This window comes from Larus michahellis, chromosome 1, assembly GCF_964199755.1.
Source record: "Larus michahellis chromosome 1, bLarMic1.1, whole genome shotgun sequence".
In the NCBI taxonomy this organism is placed as follows: domain Eukaryota; kingdom Metazoa; phylum Chordata; class Aves; order Charadriiformes; family Laridae; genus Larus; species Larus michahellis.
In genome coordinates, this window is record NC_133896.1 from 16,908,939 (window position 1) to 16,936,523 (window position 27,585).

Consider the following 27,585-nt stretch of genomic DNA (forward strand, 5'->3'; position numbering starts at 1 on the left):
CTCTCAAATCAAAGATATTATTTCTTCATCCTGATGCTTGTGTTGCTATCTGAACACCATCTTGCACTCTGTCCAAAGAAGGCTGTTTATATTAGTGGTGTGACCTGATTTAACTCTTCATATGCCAAGTTACAGCGAGGTAGGTGGCCTCCCCTTCCATTTCTAGGGGAAGGCCGTAGATCTGTAATCTGTAAATGCCCAATAACACATTTTTTTCAAATTTGCTTTTACACACACATCCTAAACTAACGCTTTGCCGTATACCAGCTGATGCGGTGACCTTACTTCATTTTCAAGCGTGAAAGGACCCAAAGTATTTTTTAAGCATTCTGATCCTCCCCCTGCAATTTCAAACACGATACCTTTTGCAAACAAGTGAGGAAGTAGGAATAAGAAATTAGGGAGAGAGAAAAACAAAGCAACAACTGCCTTTGCTGCTAATTCCTCTGTGCGAATTCACCCTGCTTTTGCTGCAGGGACAGTGTGAATCGCTCGGGGTTGTTTTTGTCCCTTAACACCGTAACAGCACGACACCGGTTTCCTTTCGACGAGAGGACAGGAAATTAATTACGCCTATTTTGAAAGCTCTGCCCGCGGAGACGCCGCGCCGCCCGGGTGCCCCCTCCTCCGGCCAGGCTTCCCAGCCCGGGCCGCTCCGCAGCCACCGGCCGATCGCTGCCCTTGCCCGCCGCTCGCCCAGCACCAGCTGTCCGCCTCCCCCCCGTCGCCACGTTACCGCGCCGGGGGAGGGCTGGGGCGGGCGCCGGAGCTACCGCACGGCCCGAGGGCGCCCCGCCGCCGTCGCCCCCGCCCTGCTCCCCCCCGCGGCGCCGGCGGGGCCGTGGCCGGAGGCGGTGCCTGCTCCGCAGGGCAGGCGGAAGGAAAGGGCTGGCCGCAGCCTTAGGCGCTACCGGGTGGCGCTCCGGGGGCCCGCCGCGCAGGCAGGGCCGAGCTCCGGCGGAATACAACGGTGCGGCCGGGGACGAGCTCCTGGGGGACCCGCTGTCAACCCGGTACCGAGAGGGACAAGCGCCGCCGGGGTGCGGGGGAGCCGTGCGGGAGCCGGGCCGCTGCCGGTGCCGCCCCGCTCCGCGCAGCCAATGGTGGTCGGCGGGGCGGGCTGCGCGGCGCCGGGCTGCGTTGTGCAACGCGCCGGGCTTTGAAGGCGACCATCGCCCCCGGGAGGCCCGGCTCATTCGGCATCTGTCACCGCAGGGCGGCCGGCGGGCAGCCGGAGCCGCCGGCGGGCCGATGAAGACCCGGCGGGGCCGACCTTCCTGCCGGCCATGAGCCGCCCCTGCTAAGGACCGGCGCGACGCGGTGCCTGCGGCCGGGGAAGGATGACCCACATGCTGCATGCGGCGGCCCGGCGGGTGCAATGGAGCCGGGCGAGCGCGGCGAAGAGGGCTGCCTGCCTGCTGGCCGCGGCGTACGGGCTCAAAATCCTCTACCCCATCATCCGCCGGCGCATGAAGCGGGGCTGCAAAGGCGGCTCGCAGGATGCCGGCCGGGATGAGGGGGGCCGGGGGGAGCCGCACCGCCCCGGCAGCCGGGGCAGAGCCTCCCCCACCGTCAACGCCGAATTTTTCAAGCAGCTGCTGGAACTTCGTAAGCTGTTCTTTCCGAAGCTGGTGAGCGCTGAGCTGGGCTTGCTCTGCCTACACTCTGTCGCTCTGGTTTCCAGGACCTTCCTCTCCATCTATGTGGCCGCCCTCGATGGTAAGATTGTGAAAAGCATTGTGGAAAAAAAGCCCAGGAGCTTTGTCTTCAAATTAATCAAATGGCTGATGATTGCAATCCCGGCCACTTTCGTGAACAGCACCATACGGTACCTGGAGTGCAAGCTGGCCCTCGCCTTCCGCACGCGCCTGGTGTATCACGCCTATGAGACCTACTTTGCCAACCAGACTTACTACAGAGTGATCAGCATGGATGGGCGGCTGGCCAACCCTGACCAGTCCCTCACCGAGGACATCATGATGTTCTCACAGTCCGTGGCGCATCTCTACTCCAACCTCACCAAGCCCATCCTGGATGTCATGCTCACCTCCTACACCCTCATCCGCACGGCGCGGTCCCGAGGGGCTAACCCGATCGGGCCCACGCTCCTGGCCGGGCTCGTCGTCTACGCTACGGCCCGCGTACTCAAAGCCTGCTCGCCCAAGTTCGGCAAGCTGGTGGCTGAGGAGGCGCACAAGAAGGGCTATCTGCGCTTCATGCATTCACGCATCATTGCCAACGTGGAAGAGATCGCCTTTTACCGAGGGCACAAGGTAAGGAGGAGGGAAATCGGAGGGTTGTTGGGGTTGCTCCTGCAGTGCCGGAGCTGACCTGCACTTCCCCTGCTGCCCTCCCTGAGCACTTTGGGCCCCTCTGACATTTAAACCTGTTTACAGCTAGCACTTCCCGTTTCCTAGGAAAATGCAGTCTCACAGGCGGTATCAGGAGGGAGTGGACCTTAGTTCCCTTGTGCTCTGACAATGTTCCTGTTTTGCAGCTGGATCCTATGCTTTTCTAGAAAGCTAATCTCTGTTTTTCCCCCACCCAGTCCATTCTGCTTAACTTTTCCAGGCTTTTTTTTTTTTCCCCATGTTTATGAACTACCAGATGTAATGCTGCAGAAATAGCAACCAGGGCGCAGCAGAAAGTCTAGGGGAAAACTCTGTGATAGCACAGAGAGCACTACAACATTTGACACTCTTTTACATAGCTAAGCAAAGATGTAGTCATCAGAGTCTTAAAATAGCTTAAGTACAGTAGTTCAGCAGTCACAGTTACATAAACTAATGTCTTGTTTTAAAGCCACCTTATTAAGGAGCTCTTCATATTTTTATTAGGAGTGGATTTTGGCTGTAACACCTTTCTAACACGGTTTGGAAAAAAAAGTTGTTTTATGTAAGCTGAAAATGAAAGCTGGAAACCAGCCTGAAGTATTACTCGTTCAGTCCAAGCAATGATTATATAATGTAAATGGTTTATTTTGATAGAAGCAATCATTCTCAAAAGCTGCCTATGCTAATGTTTGAAGTGCAGCTAAATTAAACAGTTCTTCAATTCCCACATATATTGGCTTGAACTGAATGCATTGTATCATATATGCAACTGTCAACTTGTTGTACGTCTTGGGATAGTTCTCTCTTTCTCCAGACTGCTTGCAAAACCAAGCAGCATTGCATTTCAAGGATTAGCTCTGCAACTTTAAGTCATTGGAGATAATTGATCCCCAAATGCTTTCCAATACGGGGAGTTTCGTTGCTGTGAAATTCTACAGCTGCAGCTTCATTAAAAGGATGTGCAATCAATCTTATTTTGGTTGTTAGAATCAGCTGTTGTGACTGCCTTGTATGTTGTTCTTGTATATATCAGAGATCTTAAAAAAGCTGAAAACCTGCCAATGTGCTATCGAGAGATGGTGGTGTAAATAAGAACCAGGTCCACTGACTTCCATAAAGCTGTGCACTTTTGCTGTGAGACTGCAGCACTGTGAAAATAAAGTGCCACGCAGCAGATGTGACTCAGAAGTCACAGCTCTGGGTACCTGATTATTTCGCGACTGTAGGTGAATGTATCTTGTATGACATGTGCATCTTTGTTGTGTTGTAATAATGTTTTATTTTTTAACTGTAGGTAGAAATGAAACAACTGCAAAAAAGCTACAAGGCTTTGGCAGATCAAATGAATCTCATCTTGTCCAAACGTTTATGGTACATCATGATAGAGCAGTTCCTGATGAAGTATGTCTGGAGTAGCTGTGGTATGATTATGGTCGCTGTGCCCATCATCACCGCAACAGGATTTGCAGATGGCGGTAATACCATTTTTTACTTAATTTCTAAATGTTTCTTTAAAGTTACCTCCTCAAAAGACTGTACTTCCCACGGATGCCATTCATATTTATTATTCACAGCCTTTATTACAACATCTGTGTCTTGTGTGTGATTTTGAAGCACAGCACGTCATCTGAGGAAAGAGCAACGCAAAAGATCCAACTTTGAACATAAGCTTGATAAGCAGCATGAATTCAGGACTTAGAGGATTGTTGTGTCACATGAGATTATAATGATAATTACACTCCTTATTTGCTAGCCACCGTTGGGATGGCATGCTGATTTTTGCAGCATCTCCTACTACTTTACAAAATAATACTATTAACTTCCCTATAGTGCTTATCTTCTCCTTCTACGAATCATCGTGTAATTATAGATAATTATTCTCTTATGTGTTGACCTGTTAGGAGCTGCTGTTTTTCCCTGACTCTCTGGGAGAAAAGAAAGTGAAATTCAGATTCCAAGCTTGGATAGTGTAATTTTTGACATCCTATCACAACTTTCCAGGAAGTGAAACGAGACACAAGTAGTGTTGTTATTGCAGATGCAATTAAAAAAAAACAAAACAAAGAAAAAAACAAAAAAAAGAGCAGAAAGAAAGGTAATTAAGAAAGGATAGTGAAAGGCAAGTGGGGAAGTTTGTCTCAACAGGCTTCCTTAATGCGCAATTAGAACCATAGAATATATTACAAATTCCATAGGATTCTTTAAAGCACAGATCCTAGAGTGTCTGCAGAAGGATCAGTTCTAACTTGGGGACATTTAATCAGAAATGACTGAACTATTTTCCTTGCAGGTCTTGGTAGTTATATTCCAAACAAGCTTTGTTTGACCTGTAGGATGACTTTGTTGCCCCCACATGGTTTAGTTTCCTTGCAATTGTGTTGGCACATGGCTGGGTGTTCAGCTGTCTGAGCTGCTGCCCATCACAGGGCCCAGGAGGGCACTATACCAGGACCCTGGCTCCTATCCTGGTAACAGCTTCAAAAATATCGTGAGGTCCTATTCCAAACAGAAGAGTTTGTACAAAACCATTTCACCTTGCAATGAAGGCTATCGGCACAACAGACGAAGTAATGAGTCTGCTATGACAGGAATGAGTACAGTCAAGAAACAGTTCATTTAACCACACACTGTAAGTATCTCCGTGTTATTACAGCATGAATATAAAAAAGACTCATATTCATGTTAAACCATATAACATTCCTGTTACTCATGAGTCTTCTTTTGATAAATACTTTTCAAATGTGGGAGAAAAGAAAGATGCAGCAATGGCTCATGTTGAAAAGCGGAAGAATATCTGCCACCAGCAACATAAAAAGTTAAAGCATAAGGCTTATTATGGAGAGCTGAGGCATATCATGATGGTGGATCGCAAACATAATTCTGACAAATCAACACTGTCAAGACCGGTTCAAAGTGTAACAGGTATTCAAAGAATCAAGCAGACCTAAATTTACCGTCAATCTGCTTGGGAAAACTGCTTTGTGCCTCAGCAGGTCAGATGCAAGTGTATTGATATCTGAAGTAAAAGACAGTGGATTTATTACTTTAGGATAAATCACCAGAATCAGGGATATGCAAAAAAACTGGTATCATGACCAGACCCAAGACTAAAGGTGTAAAGCAGTAGATTTCGTACACTTCTTGAGGGACACACACACAAAAAAAAAAAAAAAAAAAAAAAAAAAATCCTGCAATAAAAAGGAAAACGCATCTATGATGGTGTTATTTCTGATTGAAAATTGCTAATTCTTTTACATATTTCAGGGAAGAAATTAACTGCCATAGCCAAGATTCACATTTGATAACATTTCTTGTTCTTTTTGTATTAAATGTTTGGTGTTCCAAATGTGGTGTCTCTCATCAGCCTGTGGAAAGTGACTATTTTTGGAAGCAAGACTTTGATTTCTGTATGCACAGTGAACACTAATCTTTGTTTATAAACCAAGTGTGACTATCAATTACATAAATGAAGATGAAAAGGGAAATGTTAGATTCTGTAGGAAACAGAGACAGCCTGTCTGCCCTGTTACAACGCACCCCTTCTTCAAACTCAGGAGGCCAGCCGTATGAAAAACGTTTTGGACAAAAAGTTCAAGGAAAGTAATCTTGGTGGATAAGGCATGTAATAGAAGAGCTGGTGTTTTGGAACAGTGAAATTCTCATAAATTTTATATAATTTTATTTTTTCAAATACTCCTAAAATCACCAATGCAGTGGTTTGTGGAACCTTGCTAGATGAGCTAGCTTGGGCGCTGGAAGCAGCCCTCAGTCAATTCTGCATTTACATCCAGGAGGAATGCTGCATTAGTATAGTTAAACTGTACCTGATTCCTAAATGATTTAATTGTGGTGGTCCTACGTAGCACGGGCTGCATGTTTGAACATGTATCTCAAATTTGTACCTGTATCTCAGTTAATGAAAATTGTGAGAAGAAACATCTGAGGCCAGAAAGAGTAACATATATATATATATGCAAAATTATGATGCAAGAATTTAAAAAATTTTTTTCCTAAATTACCCATAGTGTAATTCAGTGATTCAGATGTAATTATGTAGGGATTCCTTTATGGATGTGTAAATGAAAACAAAATAACATTTAGATTTAACTAATAAAGACAGACAGATACAAGTGTCTTTGGTACTGCATGTAGATTTCTAGAAACCAGAGTTCTAGAATCTGATCTTGTCAGGGAGGTGAGACAGTTACTCACCAAGTTAAAAAATACTGTTTGCTATACTCTTGCATTGTTTGACTTAGCCCATAACATTTATAGTCACATTAAACCTGCAGGGAATTCCTCCTAGATTTTTCTTGACTATCAGCACTGTGCAAACATCAAGAGGACGTTAATAACAGTTGCTAATACAGGAGTTGCCATGCTGGATACGCCTATTACCGTGCCACACCTGGTGCCTAGCAGCAGCTTAGCTTAAGAAAGAAACTTTAAAAAAACTTTACAAACTTCAGAAAAAAAAATAATATCCAGACCTCATTCTGCAACAGACTTAAGCAATATGTAAATATATATATATAAAGTTATGTGATGCGGAAAACCCTTGAGACCTTTAATTCTAAATCTTGTATGTGAAAAATCTTTGAGTGGTTTACTCCACATTGTTGTTGTCTTTTTTGTGGATGCAACTACTAATGCTGAAACAACGTTCAGTCTTAAAATATTCAGCCACTTCTTTTTAAATCTTGATTCCTTCAAGAAGTAAATGTTGCAAGGTGACTATGCCATATAAATCTGTACGTCACATGGTAGCAAGAGTATATGTAGATATGTTCAATGTAAACATACTTATTTCTCACATATCTTCCATAATTTCTGCTGCTGTTTTCTCCTTGCCTGTTGCTGCTGACATGTTCTTATGAGCAAGAGTTTTCTTGCTAATTGGATGCAGTGTCATAAACAAAGCATCACAACTTTGTTCTGGGGTTAGATGAAGAGAGAAACTGTGTTGTGAAAGAGGTATCCTACTTAAGCCGTGCCTTTGATAATAAAAGAGCTTATTGCTTTCTTACAGAAATATAATCATCTTGCCAAATTTCCATCAATATGACTATTTCCTTTTACATGAAGTTAGTGAATAAGTAAAGCTTCAATAATTGCTAAAGTAGTAAAAATACTATTAAAAAACTGTTTCAGATCATTGCTTAGGTTTCACTTTTTCTTATTTTGAAATAATTAGGTTGAATAATGATATATTAAAAGGAAAATTATCTATGTAGACAAATAGTGTAAAAGAATAGGATGTTTTGCATAAGAAGATGAAATCCATACACTCCCACTTATTCCTTGTTACCAAGCTATCTATGCTAGTTACATTCAACAGTTCTTCTTGAAAGACTGTCTTTGTAGTGTTAACTTTTTCTTAATTTAAAAGCTGCTCTATAATGGCTCACATTCTAATCGTAATTTAATTTGTAGAGATAATTTTCAGAAGAATGTTTTAACAGAAACCTTTTTTTACTTTTAGAATTGGAAGATGGCCAGAAACAGGCAATGGTTAGTGAAAGAACAGAAGCTTTTACTACATCGCGAAACTTGCTGATCTCTGGAGCAGATGCTATTGAAAGGATTATGTCTTCGTACAAAGAGGTACTGTACATCTGTCATACACAAAACAGAAGAGGAAAAAAAAGTAAAACAGAATTTACATTTACTATAAAATGTTAAAAAAAGTGCATTTTTAAAGGAAAATTCTATTGCAACTAAATCCATGGAGATCTTTGAACTGATAGTTTGGTCTTTAGAGTTAAGTCCGCAGAGTCTAAAGTGCACAGTTGCCAGTATGGTGCAGCATGTAAATGTAATTTTTAATACCTGTGTTCAGGTGCCATCAGAGAGCAATAGAAGCTCCTGGAATGTAAGCGAAAAAGGTTCAAATTCCTCCTCTGTTTGGAGTACAAACTTGAATTCAAGCTGGCTGCCTCCAATGTATTGGTACTCTTCTGTTGGAAGTGTCGTGTTTTGCATGAAACACAAAGAGAACTGAATACTTATTTCCTGGCCACCTAAAACTGTAGGGCTATTTTCAGTATCCTGTAAACCTGCTAAATTGTAAGTAATTTTGCAAAGTAGGGAAATTTTAGCAGGAAAAAATCCACCTTGGGATAGCAGATTGTCTAGAGGTACAGGGTGTTCGTCTGGGAGGTCAGAAATGTTGTTTCAGGTCCTTACCCAAGTTCCAGTAAAGTTGGGCTTTCACTTGTGGTTGCTCTTGGGGGTTTCTCTAGGTGCTGGCTGTTAAGTAAAAGAAAAGTGAGGCAACGCTGTTATTCTCCTCAAGGTTTCCTTCTGCATGTTGGTTCTGCATTTGTTTAATTGGTTTTTGCTCGTCCCTTTGTTGAGGACCCCTTTTCCCAGTGCAGTGCTAGGAGGCACGCATTAGCTAGGCAGCTAGTCGAAGACTATGGATTCCTTACTTGGAATTCAGCCATAATAGCTACAGCTTTGTAAACTGCAGGGGGAAGGGTACTTTGGCACCTTCAGATATGGACCCTGACAAAGCCAGAGTCTGTGCTTTTTTCAGAAGGGGTCTTCTAATGGACTGTGATTTTGACCTATGCTCCTTTCGCTGTTCCCCTGCTTAGCCTCTGCTCTAAAGATACTGCCAGAAAACCTGATGTAATTTCTCTTTTATTTTCAGCATTTAAGCCATTTATATAATGTACATGGGGACTTATAAACATTGTGGCTTTATCTTTTGGAAACAAAAATACTCACAACATAGTAGGAACAACTGAACAAGCTCACTTTGTTTATGACATGGTAAGATTTTAATCCAGACAGCATGAGATCAAAGACCAGTTCTATAAATTTCCATCTTAATTTTACATTCATACTTCTCTTCAAGAGACACTGTGGTACTTTAACCACAGTGTCATTCCCATTTCGTGATTCAGGCAGTTTCCAAGGGACAATTCACTTCAAGTGGTAGTGAAGTTCCAGTTCTTGCCCACCTGATCCACCAGGGCATCCTCCTTCCAGTCAATGTAATTCAGAGTGCAGATGAGGTGGGCTCAACTTTTCTTTGCAGGTCAATAGTTTAGATGGTAGCATTTCATGTTTTGACAAAGCAAGTTTGTAGGGTCATGGTTTAAAAACTTACTACAAGTTATGTTTCTTCTGGGGCACAGTTGATACGAGTTCCGTTCATCACGTGCAGGATTCTCTCTGTCAGATGCCACTGACGACGCTGTACGGAGCACTCAGTCCTGGCATGAGCTCCCGCTGAAATTGCTAGAAAGACTCCGGTGTGGAGAATGACGTTACAGGTCCCATGTGTTACCTACTGCCTCAGGTGCTGCTAGACCAATACTTTTCACAGCTGTTAATGCAATTACCAGTAGTGCAAAAGAATGTACAGCTGATGGAGTTGAAACATCGAGTGTTTACTCTTTTTAAATTGAGGTTTTTGGGATGTTGTATACTTGTCAACCTCCAGTGGAGCGATGGCCGTGTGGCCAGAACTAGCACTCACTTCTGAATCTGGCACAAATAGTGAAATTTATAGAGGATTTTGTATTGAAATTATGTACGCCATAGCAGGTGAACTCAGTCATGGGGTGTATGTATTTAGCCACAGTAAGCTAATGATTTTATAATCTCAGACTCATTTTCTTGCTATTCTTGTCTTGCTCTCTGCAATTAGTATAAAAATTCATCCTTTGAAAACCTGCTAATAGTACATTTATAATAAGATGTCTGGGTTTTATTCTTTGCTGCCAGCAGATGAAGGCAGTTCTTTGGGAGCTCTTGGTGATGTTGCTGCCCACGAATAGGAAGTTATCAAGTCCAGAGATCTGTGGTTTCTGTCTTCACCAGGCGGAAATTGTGACAAAAGGACCAAAAAAAAAAGGAGAAAGCCTTTTAAGAGACCTCACTATCTTAAAAAATGCTTGCTTCTAATCCAAGGTCTCAGATTTAGCTCTCTTACTCTAGCATGCAGTTGACAGAAGAGTAATTTCTTTTTTGTAGTTTATTTTAGATTAGGATGCCCTGGTGCTGCCTGTTTGACGCAGAAAAGCACACCTTTCCCACAGGAGGTTTTTGGGAATACAGGGAAGTAAACATAAATAATTACAGATGCCAGTTTTTCTCACTTCTGTGGACCTTTATTTTACTGGCAAATGCAGAGATTTTGTTTTGCTCTTGTATGATAGGCTCTCTATTTTCAGATATGCTAATAGCTATTCTCTGCTGGTTGAAGGCTACTGATCCACGGAAAGCACGGTCCCTGCAACCTCCTCATTTATTGGAGCTATCGTAGCTTACATTGGCTGAAAGCTGTCCCCCTCCAACCAGTTCTGTCTGCTGGCTGGTAGGAGCTGTGGGTGGCATAAGGGTTAGCACAAAATCTCAAGGAATGAAAATTGATAGGCGTTGAAAGACGCATCATTGATCTTTCCGGAGTAATAATTGAGAAGCACTGTCTCAGAATAACTGGGAATGTTTTTTCGTGAATCTTTGGCCAAACTTTTCATTTATAGAATATGTGAAGTATAACTGAAATGAGGCATTTGTTGTTTCTCAGGTTACTGAGCTAGCAGGCTACACCGCCCGCGTCTACAACATGTTTTCAGTCTTTGACGAGGTGAAGAGAGGCATCTACAAAAGAACTGCTGTTATTCAAGGGTCTGAAAACAACAGCAAGAATGAAGATAAAGCAGAATTACACAACGATGGGCCTTTAGAAGTCAAAGGTAATTAATACATATTTGTATGTATTTCCCTGTGTGTGGGACTGGTGCAGTGGGACAGGTGGTGAACAGAGGTTTTGTTTCTACAACAAATCAACCTCTCAGCCTTGATACCCCGGAGACCATGTTGCCTTCCATTTTAACCTCCTGCTATTTTGTAACTCTGTGCTTATGCAGCGCTTTTCTAATACACAAAATGGCTCAAATGTTTTCTGTGAAAACTTTCAATGAAAAAGGCGTTTCAACTAAACTATTATTGGTGGCGATGGTATTATTCTTATATGGACAGTGCCTGCTTTCCTCTGGCACTTAATTTTTTTCAGAAAACTGAGACTGTAACTTTTTCATCTTCAAACACTACGTTATTTTGTTTGGGGTAGGAGGGAAAGACAGATTGGTTCTGTAGTTTTTGATGAAAATACCACTTTGTTTTCAGTGACTAAAAATCAGGCTGTGCTCATTTGTTCATAATTTAGTGGGAATTTTCAACTGAAAATGGGCTGGCAACTTTACCTTTCCCCTCACCTCCCAGATGGTCTGATCAATATATACCTTATCCCTCCTGTCCTATCCTGTGTCTTGCTGGTGCCACTATCTTTCTGTCTCCACCCTTCCCAAAACATTTTCTGTGTACATCCATTTCTTACCGTGCTCCATTATGTGACACCTCTCTCTTCCGCTGGTGTCCAGCCTCTCTCTGAGGTACTTAAAGGCATCTTTTGCAATGGGCTTTTCCCAATTTTCCCAATAGACCCCTTCTGCTTCACCCCTCTGTGGTGTTGAAAAGCCTCTTTCCCTCCCTTTGAAAACTTGAACCTCAGTAGAGTTGAAGGCACCACAGTGCTCTTTATGAAATAATTTCTTTCAGCAATTTCGGCAGTGCTGCCCTTTGGCATGGATTTCTTAAAAGTCCTCTGACAAGGTTCTTCATAATGAAGTCTGATGCGGTGTGTTGGATAGCTGTGGAAATAGACGATGTCTTAATCTTGTAGATCTTGGTAATATTTGGCCGATGTTAAAAGAAATGGCATTTTATAATTGTTACATGTTGCCATGTACAAGAGAACAGGTTTGTAGTTCCTGGAGCAACAAAGTAATTTGGGGGCCCTTTGTAGATAACTCTGTTTTAAAACCAAAACCAAATACAGTTCAGGTATGCAAGCACGCTTCTCGTGTTCCCTTTTGGTCTAGTATGCTTGTATCTCGCTCCTTTCTTCTCTGCAGCCTTTTCCCAAGATTTGATTCCACTACAGTCACACATTTCATCCAGCCTGAATTCCTCCTAAGTCGCGGTGACTGGGGTTCGCTCCTGAGCGGTTGTAGGGTCTCAGAGGCAGCTAGCCAATACCAAGCATTGTGCACGAGGACTTAAGGAGAATTTAGGCCAGATGAATCTAGGCCACAGGCTCCACACTTTTTATGACAAGTCCCATTGTAATACTGTTTTTCCGTCTTTCTTTTGGTCTTGATACTTCAAAAATCCCTGTGGAGTGGATTTGTATGTGGATAAAAGTACACGTGCTCACATATGTATATGTGTCTGCATTGTTAGAAAAGAAATATCTTAATATTTAGCTTCCCCAAAGGCATTTTCAACACATACTACTTATTTCCTTTTAAGTCATCAAATATAAGTTTAAGTAACTATGGGATGCCTGTGCTATGCCTTGCATTTACTGTTGTCAATAAGAAAATTGTGAAAATATGAAGAATATTTGAAAATTTTTAACAGATAGTAATATTGTTATCTATGCAGTGTATCTAATAATTCAGAATTTTAAAGTTGAAATATATTTTTATACATCTTGTACAAATACTGTCAAATTATCTTTCTGGTTGCACATAAAAAGGCTTTTAAAGCACCCTAAAGCTGCAATCAAACACTGCAAAGTTAGGAAATGAGAATTAAGTTTACTTAATACTTGCTTAGCTTACTATTTTAACTAGAATTTCTCCGGTGTATCCAAGTGCATCAAAAACATGAATGAATTTTGCAGAATTTGCTGAAGATCATGAAGGATGATTTTCTGTGGTGACATTTCTATGTTCAGATTAGTGTAAATTATAAAATAAGCCCTTCTAATACACAGAGAAGTCACTTTCCCTTGCATCTTCTCTGTAAAGAAAATTTCTGATGTTTGTCCAGAAGCCCAGCTGTTAGGGTTGTGTTAGAGAAGGCCATTAACAGGCAACTGAGAAGTTAGGGTTGTTTTCATTTTTTCACTGTTTTCAGAAGAATTTATTTCTAAGTCCTTATGTCACAGAGTATCCAAATGTCCAGTTGAGATTGTATATTTAAATTTGCCAGAAATCCAAATAGTAAGTGTAGCTCCTGAAGTGAAATACATTATATGGGTTTCCACAAATACTTACAAGACACACTTACAGTGTCTATGGCTTCAAAAAGAGATGGAAGCAAGCCATTAAATGTTTTCTGCTTTGCTGTCGTTGCTGGAGGAGACTGAAGTGGGCTCAGAGTTTCAGAGCTGGTTGTGAAAGTAGATTCCATTTTCTAATGAAGTCCTCAAGAGAAGGTAAACTGGTCTGCCTGTGGCTAAGGCGGTCCTTGGACTTTTTTACTGGTTGGTATTTAGAACCTATTTAAAACTAAATAAAGTAAATAGAGGTGGGATGTGAATAAACATGTCTTTATAGTGTGTTATATATTTATGATGCATATTGGGCATTATATTTATGATCAGATTTGGGATTCATTGCACACTCTTGGCTACTGCTGACAGTGTCTTTCTGACTAAGTAAGATTTATTATCCAGATTTTCCACTAGGGGAACCTGCAGCACATAAAAGAGTTATTTGAAACTCGTCAATTTATATTTCTCAACTGTACACAGACACTGTCACATATCATTGCGTAATGGAAGGTTTCACAAACTCTAATTATTATCTTTCTTTCTGTGTTTGTTTCTAGGGAAAGTTATTGATGTTGATCATGGAATTATTTGTGAAAATGTTCCTATTATTACTCCGAACGGCGATGTGGTGGTTTCCAGACTAAACTTCCAAGTAAGATGATATGCAAGAATCTTCTGATTGTTGCCATCACATTAACATAAACAGCACAGAATTCATGTACCTTATGTTAAGTACTTGGAGGAACATATGAATAAAAGGGGAAGTCCAGAAAGGTAGGCATAGTAGCTCAATAGAGGCAGACGTCTGTAGTTTATCCTGCTCAAAGAAAGAGAAGAGAGGATTTCTGGTGCTGTTGCCAGGTGAAAAACCGACCTGAGATTTTCAAAGGTGTATATGGGAGTCTGCATCCATCTTTACTTAATTGCATTGAAATTGGGATGCTTTGCTCACATAGGCTCCTTTAAAAGTCTGAGTTCACAGCAACAGTGAAAAAACTGAGTCTGTAGCTTCACTTGACCACCACAAAGAGCAGTACTAATAGTTGACAGCATAGTTCACAAGTCCAGCCATGGAGTCTTTACTCAGTAAGAACTTGTATTGTTTTTACCAGATACCACTCAATACCTGCTCACAATTTTAGTGGAAGACCATTATTGAATTACTGCCATATATATCCTGATCTCATGTTCCAGTGCAGATGTTATTATTTTAAAAAATAGTTGAAGTTATCAGAACACTAACATGAATCATTCCAGCAGGTCCTTTAATTTAGCTAAAGCAGAATGTTCTTCTTGCCACCTCTGTTGGTATAGGAATTAGCAGCTAGGAGGACAGGGACCTAGCTGTGGCAAAACTTGCAACGGCTTCAGTGTAGGAATTTCACATTTGTAAAATTACAACTTTATGGTCAAGGAGACAGTTATATTTATCCATTTGGCTCAAGAGACAAAACCAAAATAAAAAATAGTTAATGTACTTATGTAAAGTGCAAACAATGACATTGTGATTATGCATAAATATACACTCATATATACACAGGGTAATATTCAAATGAATAAAAACAAGTGCATCACAGCCAAAATAACACTGGTAATTAAGCAGGAAAGGCCAATGTGAAGTAAATTTTCCAAATAATTTGATCAGGCTCACATAGCTTAAATTGATATCACTGGTGGGCATAGCACTTCTCTCTATGCTGTTACCACCTTTGGACCTAATCTGCATGAGAATAATTGATTCTGACTGTGCTATGTTGACATTATGATATATTCAGTGTAGTTCATAGAAATAGTCAGACATAGAAATTATTTTCATTATTTCAGTCCACTTAATGTATCCATGCCATTGATTCCAGAACAGTTGTATAAATATGTGCAGGTAATTAATGAAACGGCTTGATAATTTGGTATAAATGCTCACCTAACTGCCTGTAGGGGTCTTAGACTGTCTTCTGCCATATATACTGCGTAGTAACATCTTTGCATTTTCATTGCTATTGTAGGTCCAGGAGGGGATGAATCTTTTAATCACTGGACCCAATGGCTGTGGAAAGAGTTCGCTCTTCAGAATTTTAAGTGGTTTGTGGCCCGTGTATGAAGGAGTTCTCTACAAACCCCCTCCGCAGCACATGTTTTATATACCACAAAGGTATGTTTTTTGCTCAAGGTGATACTTTTTTTCTGGTTACATGAATTTTCACCCTGCTCCTCTCATTTTCAATCTGTGATATGTGCAGCCAAGTTAAAAGGTGGTAAGCACAACCTCAGCTGTGTGGAGAGTGCTAAAAAAGAAGATTCCTTCTTGTTGGTGATGCAAATCTTCAGTCATTGGAAAGGGCTCACATGCACTTGTGACGGAGCCTATGCTCCCCCGATGACTAAAGTCCCGAAGGACTCGGATGATGGGAACAGGCTAGAATCGGAAAGACATTTGAAATAGACCTAATAGATCTTAATTCTAATTTCACTTTAAAACCAAAGATCAAAACAAGTAAGAGTGTTTTGGTTCCTAAATGTTAAATTGCTCAAAATAATTTTCAAAACTTCAACTTGTACACTACAAAACCAGAATCTAATCCAATATTAACTGCAAATTTCCTTTTTTATAATATGTGCTTATTTCACTAAGGGAAACATGACTCTTCTGTGCTTCATTTGTATTCTGCCTTGCTGTTGGACTCTCAGAACATAATTTAATGCAATTGATTCTAGAATATCTCCTTAGAGACTTCTAACTAGGTTGTTTCGCAAAAGCAAAATCAAACACTGAGAATCTTCGATTGTTTTCTGTAGTTCATTTCTTCCCATGGGCAAAAGTAGTATTCATGGTACAGTTTGTAGTCTTGTTTAAAAAGTAGAAGCTATTAAGCGGAATGGAAAATATTAACTGATGAGTAGATTTTCCTTGCTGCGGGTGCAGGTAATAAGGAACATTTATCTATAATTTTTCAAATATACGTACAATTTATTGCTAGCCACTGTCACTTTTCTGAACCACTTGAGGGTTTAATTCAAGAATTTGTAGCAAAATGCTTTGTTCAATGTTTTTCCAAACGATATTTCAGTATTCACATTGTGCGGGACATTCTTAAAACCATTTTTATTCTTAGGCAGAACAAAAGCTATTCTGAATTTTTTTCTTGCAGAAAATCTTGAGTTTCAGCCACTTCTGTCCTCTGTGTGATCCCAGCCCCTTCTCAAATCAGTATCAGAGGCTGGCTTGCCTACAGCCCTTCCCCTTTACTTACGTCCCCTTTATTCTGTGAAGGCAAACAGATTTACATTGCATTCAGGCAGATTTGCCAAGGTGCTGGTTGAGGGGATTGAATGACATCTGCTGGGTTTTCATTTCTGTAAACATGAATCTTTGTTAGCTGTTTCCCCTAAGTTTTCAGAGCTGGGGGAGCTTGTCCATCAGACCTCTTCTTTGGAACATTTCAGAACTTTTGGTCAGAAACTAATACTCAACCAGTGTCTTTGCAGCCCTCGGTGACCAAAGCCATGTAGGGATTGGCATATCATCTTTGCAGTGTACCCTGAAGGTATCACTCATATGCAGTCCATCCTAGTAGCATCCCCCAGGAGAAAGGGTGCTGCTGTGATGTCTTCAGAACACCTAAGTGACATTGCCGTGGCTCGGCTCTGTGGCTCTGTGTGAGCTCTGCCCTCCTGGAGGGTTTATTAGGCACAACAGGGGTATTCCCTTCCCAAGGACAGAGCGGTGTCTGGGTAAATGGGGCAACAGTGAGTGACAGAAAGCTCTTCTGCAGAAGTGCTACACCTTCATTGTGTCTGAAGATTTTGAAGTTGACTTTGGGGGACAGTTCAGCTGTGTCAGTATGGGTTCTGTAGCCTCAGAATTGTGGCCTCTTGTATTTGGAAAGGGACTGTGAAACTAAGTCTTGTAGGGATTTGTGGGTGAATGTGGCCGAAGGGGTTGGTGTAGGACAGCAATCAATCAGATTTATTTGTTAGGATGTCCTTGAGGATCCTGAGTTGCTTTTTTGCCCAATGTATTCTTTGGCTTACTGAGTCTTAGATGAATATCTGAGAGACTAAGAATGACTTGAAGGACATTCAGTTTTAAATGGAAGTTTGTAAATTTCTGGACCAGACTTGCAACCAATCTGCTGGATTTTTAGGGCTTTTGTCTGGATTGCCTTATGTGGTCCAGGCATTTTTTTTCTGCCTGTATTCCAATTCTGAGTGTTTTAACAGTTCGTTTATTTATGTCCTAAATAAATTACACATTCAGTTCGGGTTTTTTGTCTGTCACTGGATCTAGAATACATTTAGAATTTCTGTAGTGGTTTGTAAATTGTTCTGAAGTCCCAAAATTAAAGCAGCTTGTTTTGGAGGGTCCTGCGTGTAAATTGCTGCTTGGTCAGGATTACCTTCTGTTTGTTTATTTTTATTAGACATAATTCTAAAATTGCAGACTGGAAAAGATAGTGCCCTGCCTACATTTGATCATGTATAGATTTCAGCATAACTTTAGGGAAAATTTATGTTCTGAACTAAGAGGATTTGGGAGGTGGTAGGACAGTATCACCTGGATTAAACCTGCCTCAGTCTTTCATTTGGTGGGTGGGTAAAACCTGTGGTGTAGTAGAAGGCTCTTGAATTGTGGATGAATGGTGGATGTCTGTCAGAGCAGTGAATTAGAATGACATCATTGTGTTTAAGTGTATATATTATGTTTCTGGTCTAAGAACATGGGAGATGGTTCTCCAGGAGTGGACATAGTTACCACTGAGCCTGGTAAGAGTTTACTCCTGCATCCCTGTGGCTGAATTTAATTCTGCATGAGCCCTTTGTGTCAAATATAGGAACCTCATCTGCACACCATGAATGGTGGAGAATACATTGACTACTAAGTAACAAAATACTCCACCGTAAATAGAACCTCACTGAAAAGATTATTTTTTCATCTCTGTTTGTAACGTTCCAGCATCGTATTCCGGATCTGCGTGGGAAATCATGTGTCTTTGCTGAGTTCAAAAGCTACACACAAAAGTATGATTTATTAAAAAGTGAATTATCTCATTGTATACTCCAAATTTCATCAGCACTGCAAACACTTTGTAGTTAGCTTTACTTAGCAGTATGTAGACTTTAAAGATTCCCTATCTTTTTATCTTTTTAGATTGCTTAGCATCATTATACTGCCTTTTTTATATTTTACCTCTGTGAATCATTGTGAGATATTTTTTTCTCCCCTTATATAGGGCCAGGCCATGCAGAATTTGTCCTTAATCAGTCACAGTTGTGGTGGATGCTGGTGGGACAAACTGCTCTTTTGAGGGGCAGGGAGGGAGAAGCCCGGGGATTTCTGTGAGTGTGGCTCTGCCACAGTCTGTGACAGGCCTGTAAAAGAGGAGGGTGGGCAGAAGAGAGGGAGGCTTTAAGAGGATTTAAGCAGTCCAGCATCATATTGGTGCTTGTTTTCAGAACAGAAAGCAGCTTGTTTTCAAGGATGGATCAGTGCTCAACAAGTTGTCACTTGTCATTGGAGCCTCAGTAACTGGCAGCGTGTGTGCTCTTACCCCTTCTACTTCTCTATCCCTTTTGCAAAGTAAAATTCATTTGTGTTAACCACTTCTTTGCATTCTTCTTTTAATTAACTGGTCAAAAAGGTATCATGAATGGAAAAATAAATGCTTGTGGGTGCTCTACTTGATAAGGAACCATGTTTCAAATCAGAATTCAGAAACATCATTTTAAATACTAAATAATTAACAAGAATATGTAGTGGGTAGCATGAGTACCAGTGCTAAAGATATGACCACAAGATGTATATCTAGCACTTAGGGAATTAAAGAAGCAGTCAATACTTTCATAGCATATCAGCAGCGTATCTGAAGATAGCCTGATTTCTCTGGACTGTGCCCTGTTCCTACTCTGTTGGTCTTAAACATGGGAGGGGACTCCATCTCTGTGGAATTGGTGAGCTCTAGCATACAATTCATCCTAACATTTACTGCAGCTCTTCTTGCCCTCCAGCTAAAAGTCTCAGCTTTTTCAGTTGTAAGGAAACACAGATTCTGCACGTGTTGGCACTTATTTCCTTAGTTCTCCCTCGTTTGATATCAAGGCCAGGAGAATTGCACACCTTCATACTTGCAGGTTACGTTGACAACACCACAGGAATATTCCTCAATGTCTCCGCACTGTAAAGCTGCAGTAAAGCTGTGATCACCACTGGGCTATTGATAAAAAATATTAGTCATTTTCTGCCAGCTGTGTCTTATTGTCGTATTTGTGTGGAGGAATGTCTCATGCAGTCTCTGTTGGTTCCATAACCATCTATCATGACTCTCAAGTCTTCCTAGCACAGCGCATATCTAAAACGTCCATCAGCATTTTCTCTGTCTTTTTTGAGGACTGATTCACATTCGCAGAGTTTGGAGTAATTTTTAATCCACTGTACTTCTTTCTCCTGGTCCATTGTTACTGTTCTTCCTCTCCAGTTTGCTTCTACTGCGATTTGGTTATTTTTGTGAGAGGGGCGTAGCATGCATAGTTTTTCTGTAATTCTGTGTGCCATTCTAGTATAAGGCCAACCCTAACACTTTCTCAGTGGTCACAGTGATGGTCCAATTCTGTATTCTCTCTCTCTTTCTATTGCTCATTCAAGTAGATCTCTTTTTTTTCCTTCAACACCAGGCTTGTCAGATGCTAAGATGGAGGCAACCAAAGATGCACTAGTGTCAACTTTTGTTTGTTTTCATCATTTAAGATTTATATACCTATGTCTTGCTGACTTCTCATTAATACTAGGACAGTATGGAACATAACAGTTGAAAGGTTTATCTGGCCCTTCTAAGCTGTTTGTTTTTGCATGTGTCTGCTCTATTTCTGGTATTTTATCTGGGTTTCCTTTACAAGTCGTTTTCTGTCTGGTGTTTTTCCTTCTGTATTCTAAAAATATCCTTGGCTACTAAACAAAACTCTATCAGCTCTGAAGATATATTTCCTCTCCTTAGCTCTAATAAGTAATCCAAATGTCTGATTTGATTTGCCTCAAGTAGTCCAAGGTTATTCATCATGGGGATGAAACCAAGCAAGTTCTAAATGGTATAAATAATAAAGTGATAAAATGAAAGTAATTTTTATGTTATAAGCACATGACACTTTGGAGATTATGGTGTTATTCAAATGTTATCTTAAGCGTTTGAGGTAGTTAGTAGTGGCCACTGTCATTAAAATGACAATTCTTGATTACCTAAACAATTTAATGTTGCAAAATTGTTGTGTTCACTGTCAGATACCCTATATTACATACGAAAGTATGTGCTTATGTAGTGTCCATATATACGGCTCTTCTGTATTACACTACTTTCTTGTTAGCACGTGGTCTGTTAGAGAAGTAGCCCAAGTGAAGTGCTGTGCAAATATGCCTATGCGAGTTCTGTTGCTTCATCTCACTTAGGCTGGCTCAGATGTCTCTGTGCTGTGTTGTATTTTGCACATCCTAGTTTCTTGTCGGCTCACACTGCTCTGTCTTTAACTATGATCCCTTTAGTCGGGTCAGCTGTACTCTGACTGCACATGCCGACACCACACTAGCGTTTGTCATTGCCCTTCAGCATTTTGCTGATAGTACACCACCACATTGATTTGTTCCTCCAGCCATCCATTCATGTCATGCTATATAGATATCTACTCCCTTGCATACTGCATCTGTTTGTCATACTTACTGTTATCAAGTTCATGGTACTCCTTTTAAATACGTTTATTTCCAAAATTCAGCGTTTATCTGAGAAATGAGAAAAAAGGTCTGTGGTAGATAGCATTGACATGAAACATAGCATACTTCAGTTGTGTGTACTATTTTGATGCAGGTTTGCATTAACAAACTGGCTGCTGCTTTGTATCTTCTTTTTTCTTTTTTGACATGAATTCTATGATTCTATGAGTCAATTCAAGACAGGTTAATTGAGTATTCTACTGTTCATTAAAAAGCGTGGCCTTGCATCTGAAGGCACTGTTAGGCTATCCCCTCAGCCAGGGCACAGCTTTTCCCATTCCATCTTACTGGGGCTTGTATAGAAATGCTTGCACTTCTCCTTCCTGACTGAAGTCCTGTCTTGTCTCACCTAGAACAGAGAAGTTCTTGTCTTGCTGCCTTGTAAGTTAGCTGAAGCTCTGCCTGCCAGGATCGCTGGGAGACCTCTCTGTTTCCACTGAAGGCTCACTCACAGCTGTAAAGTTTGAAGGTTTTTAATTAGGTCTGTGTGCTGACTGATCACAAGTAATAACAGTACCTTTTGGTAGCACATTGTGAACAAGATTTACCTACGCTGATAGTCAGAGGTGGAAAATGGCTTTATGGATTAGCTGCTACTCCCTCTCAAGCCATGCAAGGTGCCTTCTTTACCGGCCAGACACATGAGTCAGCTAATTAAAGCACAGCTTACAAGTCTTTTCTGTTATTAGGCAAAGAGTTGCAGAAATCCCAGACTGAAGGCTTTAGTCATCTTGCTGCATTGAGGTTTAGTTTAGATTTGAAATGTATTTACATAAATCCAACACTGGTCTTAAAGGCTGCAGCTGAACTGATGCTTGTGAAGGACTTCAGCATGCTCTAAGGTTTTGGTCCCTCAGTCCCTTCAGACTGGCGGCCTGTCTGCAGCAAGCTGTGGCTATGGGAGGTACCAAGAGGACTAAATGTGGGTGAGGAATTGAGCTGGGTTGATACATACTCAACTTTTACTGCATACGGAGACTAATGCATTTCCTAGTGGGCATTTTTCTGAAGCACAGAAGCCAGTACCACGCAGGATACAAATGAAAACCCTTGTTGACAATTCTGAATCTCCAGGGAAACCCAGGCTTGATTTGATACTGACATTTCAGTATTGTCTCTTACCTGCTGGTGGACTTTTCGGTTGAAGCACCTTCTATTATTACTGCCTTCTGTATAGGTGAATGCGGAGATTTTATTCTCCAGACTCATGGAGATGTCTCACTTAAAGCACAATGCGGTCACTTAACTCAGTGCAAGCCAAGCCCCTTTTATTTGTGATCCATAAAAGAACTTCAACATTCAGAAGATTAAGGTCCATTCAGTAACTCATTGCATTCCTACCAAGTCACAGATACACAGAGGTATAATGTTAAAGTGCTGTCAGCTGCACGGCTGATTAAATACCATGATACGTATGCAACTAAAAGGTGAAATCCATTCTCGTAATCAAAGCAGCATCCATCCTATTTTGAGTATTGCTTCAGTACTACGCACAGAAATCTTGTTTTGGCTCCTGCATAAAAGTGGGTGTTACTAATATGGAGAACTTCCTCCATTTTCATTCTTTTGAGATGTTTTCCTCAATGTTACAGAAGAGCTAAGTTTTTGTCTGTGAGTATGCCCAGTTGCAGGAATATTTCTACTAAGATCTCTGGCAATCAGTTGCTCTGTGTTTCAGAGTGTATTTTGGACACCATGTTCTTGCCAGCATGAGCTTGCAACGCTTCTGCCCTCCACTTGCTTCTTTTGACAGGATTTTTAATATCAAAACTCCTCATTCAGCACTGATAAGTATGTGTTGCCTGTACCACCTTTCCAGGCATCCATGTTTGTGCCAGGCTCTTTCTGGAACTTCATTAAAATGCTGGGAAAACTAGGCTTTGAAATTTTAAGTACATTGTCAGATTAAACTTGACAAATATTTTACTAAACAGATTATAAGAACTGAGACGTGGCTGGTATTTATAGGATCCATCCAGAAAAGCAACCAATGATCTATTTAACCTGTGCTAGGTTCATTTTACTCAAAGAGCTCGTTTGCCTTTAAATTTTAGTTTTGACAGCAGTGCCAGGGGAACAGATTCACCTACAGGTTAACTGAGATCGCTGTGTAACTTAGCAGTGGTATGGACAAACTTGCATGTTAGGGAGTAATCTGGTGGTTGCATGGACATGACCTAGTTTCTGCAGAGAAGTCCAATTACTATGTCCAGCTTGAGCAGTTACCTCCAGCTTAATGCCCTGTATTGCGACTGTGCAACAAAGGATCTTTGGCAGATGAGCAGAAGGGCAAATGTTTACTATTTCAATAATATTTTACCTAGGAATGTCAAAAAGCATGCTTCAAATGCCTTATGCGTATCAAATGATGAGAAGCAACTTGACTACGTAACACTGGGAAGCACTGGGAAAAATAAACTACAAAACCTGCCTGGCATAAAAAGCTTGATATGAAAAGACTGAAAGGATGCTGGCTTTTGTGAGGGGAGGATAACTGAAAGCTCTAATAACAACTGTATCATCTTCCCTGGGAAGAAGTCTTTTCTCCTCCTTCTTACTACAGTTTTCAATCAGCAGCTCTCATTACAGTGCCCTATGCTTTTAAATATCCACATAGTAGACATAGCCAAGACCTCCCTCTTGAGGTGAGGGTGGTAGACCTTCCCATGCACTCTGGCTCTGCCTTTTGCCAGCCCCTGTATCCTGGGCTCCAGAATTGTGTCCCAGCTCCACAGTAAATGGGACCTTCTGTCCCTCCTCCAGCTTACTGTGGTTTCCAAGGTAAATGTAAGTTATATTCAGCGTGGTGATTCTCTTCTGCATTTCTTGGAGACAATGCAGTATTCACTAGTAACTACCCACCTTCCAGAGAGAAGACTTTTAGCTATTTTTGTATACAAGTATTCATCCCCACTGTCAACTCATGCACCAAAGGTAGAATTTTTCTATATTCATTTATGCAGCTAAAAGTTAGACATCCTTGTGTGAGCTTTGTGAGTGAACTGTCTGCCTCCGGAGGACCGCTCACTGTTGCAGTGCACCAATGAAGGTGTTCGTTGTTGATCTCACTAAGAAAGGTACTTGAACTCTGTAATGCATTAATTAAAATTCCTGTTATTAGAGATAAGGAATGAGCTGATAGCATAGATAGTCACAAACTCACAGAATGGTTGAGGTTGGAAGGGACCTCTGGAGGTCATCTAGTCCAACCGCTGTGCTCAAGCAGGGCCACCTAGAGCTGTTTGCCCTGGACCACGTCCAGAGGGCTTTTGAATATCTCCAAGGACGGAGACTCCACAACCTCTCTGGGCAACTTGTTCCAGTGCTTGATCACCCTCCCAGTGAAAAATTGTTTCTTGAGGCTCAGATGGCATCTCCTGTGTTTCAGTCTGTGCCCATTGGCTCTGATCCTGTCACTGGGTACCACTGAGAAGAGCCTGGCTCCACTGTCTTTGCACCCTCCCTTCAGGTATTTATGTACATTGATGAGATCCCTGGGCCTTCTCTTCTCCAAGCCGAACAGTCCCAGCTCTCTCAGCCTTTCCTCACAGGAGAGATTCTCTGGTGTTTGTGGCACTTACATCCCATCAGATGCTAGGAAACCAGCCTTGCGCAGCATCAGATGGACATCAGCATGGCATGCTGCACTGATCCCATCTGTGCTAAGGTTCATTGACATTATGGTCTTTAGCACTCTGACAGGATTTTCTTAGAAGTAAACAATTCCATTTATCATTTCTACTGTTACGCAAAAGGATGTTAGCATGAGAACATGCTGCTTCACTTCAAGATAAAGACAAGGACACACAGGTGGCATAATTGCCGATGCCAAGTGGGAGCTGCCTGCAGGCTCCTCCGTTATGATTAGCCAGCAAAGTTTATCCTGCAGCCAAGTGATAAGTGCAGCACAGCACAGGTCTGAAGGCCAATTTATGTGGGCAGCACAGCCTAACACGGTGCAGCAAAGCTCTGTGTCAACTGTTATGTGGATCACTAACTCCTCAACGCGCAATGGTCTTCCAGTTCAGACCACTGCTGCTGTTCATCCCGTGTCTTGGGACAAACATCTAGGACACATGAGACCTACTGGAGGTACCAGTTCACTAGAGGACTCCACTGACTACAAAGAGAGCCTGGGGTGACTAACTGTGACTTGGATAGGTAACTTTTAGGTGAGATAAGTCTCTTCTGGAAATAATGCTGAGTAGCCCCCAGAACACTGGATTTTCAGTTCTTTGGTTTTGAGTCATTAATTATCCCATGGTCTCACGGGAGCATGTAGCAGGTGGGTTTCTTTCTGCAGTTCAGGATGTGTGCACTAGTCTAGCTTAGATGGGAGCATGTTTTTCCCAAGAGGAAAGGCTTTTCCAGACTTGTTTGTCTGCCTAGCATTTGGCATTAATTACACCCTATCAATTTCAGTTTCTGCTAGAGATTACTACAGCTCCCTTGTGGCCACTTCAGGTACCTATAACACTTATAAAATGGCTGTGATAATGTCCCATGTATCTATATTCATGGTGCATCTCTCTATTCTGCGCTCTCATGTCCGTCTTGTGTAACGCAAAGTGTTTCACAGAGGATTAGAGAGTGGACTCAATGCAGTGTGACTTCCCACATGTTGGCAGGGCGTCTTACTGGTGACACACTATTGCTCCAGTATTATTTGCATATTCATATCGTAGTGCTGCCATGGACAAGTAAGCGTTTTAGAAGCCTAGAGGAAAAGCAGCTTCTGCTCTAGAGGCTTCATTGTCTACACTTCCTCTTCTTTGTGAAGTAAGGTGTCATTTCTCATCTGCAAAAACATGGATAATTTGGGATCTTCCTAAAAGAGGGAAACTGCCTTGCTGACTGTGTTACGTTTCTGTGATAAAAATCAGAAACACCTCTTAGGCTGTGGTATGCCTGGTGGGACTGGCAGACTAGACTATTGTCCAGAACAGCTCATTGTTTTTTCTTCAATTAATTGATCTTCGTTATCATCCATCCAAATAATCCTTTTATTGTCAGGACTGCCAGAGGTATGAAAAGACTGGGCCTGCAAAAATTAGATGTTAAGAAGAGTATTTTTCCTTCATTTCTCTGGCTGGTTTGATTCATTGCAGGAGATACAATTATTTCAGGTTGCATTAGCTGCTCTTATTTTGGAGAAATTGGGTTTTGTTTTTAATTATACATGTATTCTTGTGTTCTTTCTGTTGTCTCTGCCTATCACTAGATACAAATAGACTGAACTGGATAATTTTGTGAATTGTTCACCTTAAACTTTTATGCCATCTGACCAGTTCTAGCTATATTGTAAGTGATCTTGGTTAAGGTGAATAAGTAAATAATGAGATGAGGTGATACCTGAGCATTAATAGCACTTTAAATTAAAGGCTTCTTTCAACTTAGTGGTTATTTTTTTTCCAGATTATTTTCTACATATATGCAGAGACGTGCATAGCTTCTTTGCAAAGAAAGCTTAGTGTGATTAGTGTGATTTTTTTTCAGCCTTTGATATCAGGTCCTAATTATATGCATTGGGAATTCAGTCTTTCGTACTGGGCATTTCATTTCCTGTTAACTATGTTAATGGCTATAAGCTGGTTACATTCCACTCTGGTAACTGATCTGCCTGAAATATTTAGAGGATGTTCACGGCTACTTCTGTATGAGTGGAGACGAGAGTTCAGTGTAGGGTATTTTAAAGAGAGATCGATTATTTATATCTTTAGAAGGGCTGCTGAAACTTTAGCTGGTCCTAAAATCCCTTGAACTACATACAATGCAATAAACTGAGCCTGTTGCTTTTTTATCATTTTGCTAAATATTATTTTATTTGAAAGGAATTCATTCACATTCATTCAAGACATATTATTTTCTCAAAGCTGTAGTGATGGTGCCATCATTAGGTTTTTGCTGTTTATTTTATTAATGTCATCAAAGAACTGTTAGGAATCAAGATTGCTTTACTTAGTGGAGGTTGGCATTTCTTGAACATCACTGTTGATCAAGCTTTGCTGCTGTTGAAAACTGTGGAGTTTTTACAATTGACCTAAAAGAGGAGCATGGCAAGAGCTGGAGTTCTGAGATGATTCCAGCTGAGGTATTACAGCACCTAAAAATTAGAATCTTGGCACCAGCAAGGTGATGGAAATTTCTAAATATAGGTGGATTCCCTAGATAGTTGGGCAAAGATTTAGGGCTTTTGGAAAATTATCCAAAAAACTTGTATGGTAGGTAAAGGGAGCCACCTAGAGTTAATCCGTAGGAATCTCTAAATATAAATATGTGTCGGAACTCCGCCCTCTTACTGAAGTTTAGGAGCAAAACTGAGAGCTAAATGTTAACCCCCTTTATCTTTATTAAGCCCTCTCCTGAAAGCAGGCACCTAAATAAGATTAGAACCCCCTTTAACATGTTTTTAAAATGCTACT

The 27,585-nt window shown here is 41.2% G+C and overlaps 1 protein-coding gene across 1 annotated transcript in view; it reads left to right on the forward strand.

The window, feature by feature from the left end:
* Window positions 1-841: 841 nt before the first annotated feature.
* Window positions 842-27,585, forward strand: part of ABCD2 (ATP binding cassette subfamily D member 2) — a 47,456-nt gene continuing 20,712 nt past the window's right edge. Inside the window, exons 1-6 of the mRNA XM_074583263.1 lie at window positions 842-2,273; window positions 3,628-3,808; window positions 7,816-7,937; window positions 10,876-11,044; window positions 13,971-14,065; window positions 15,417-15,562. Coding sequence (XP_074439364.1) covers window positions 1,341-2,273; window positions 3,628-3,808; window positions 7,816-7,937; window positions 10,876-11,044; window positions 13,971-14,065; window positions 15,417-15,562 — 1,646 coding nt within the window. The 5' untranslated portion in view covers window positions 842-1,340. The remainder of the gene's footprint in view (window positions 2,274-3,627; window positions 3,809-7,815; window positions 7,938-10,875; window positions 11,045-13,970; window positions 14,066-15,416; window positions 15,563-27,585) is intronic.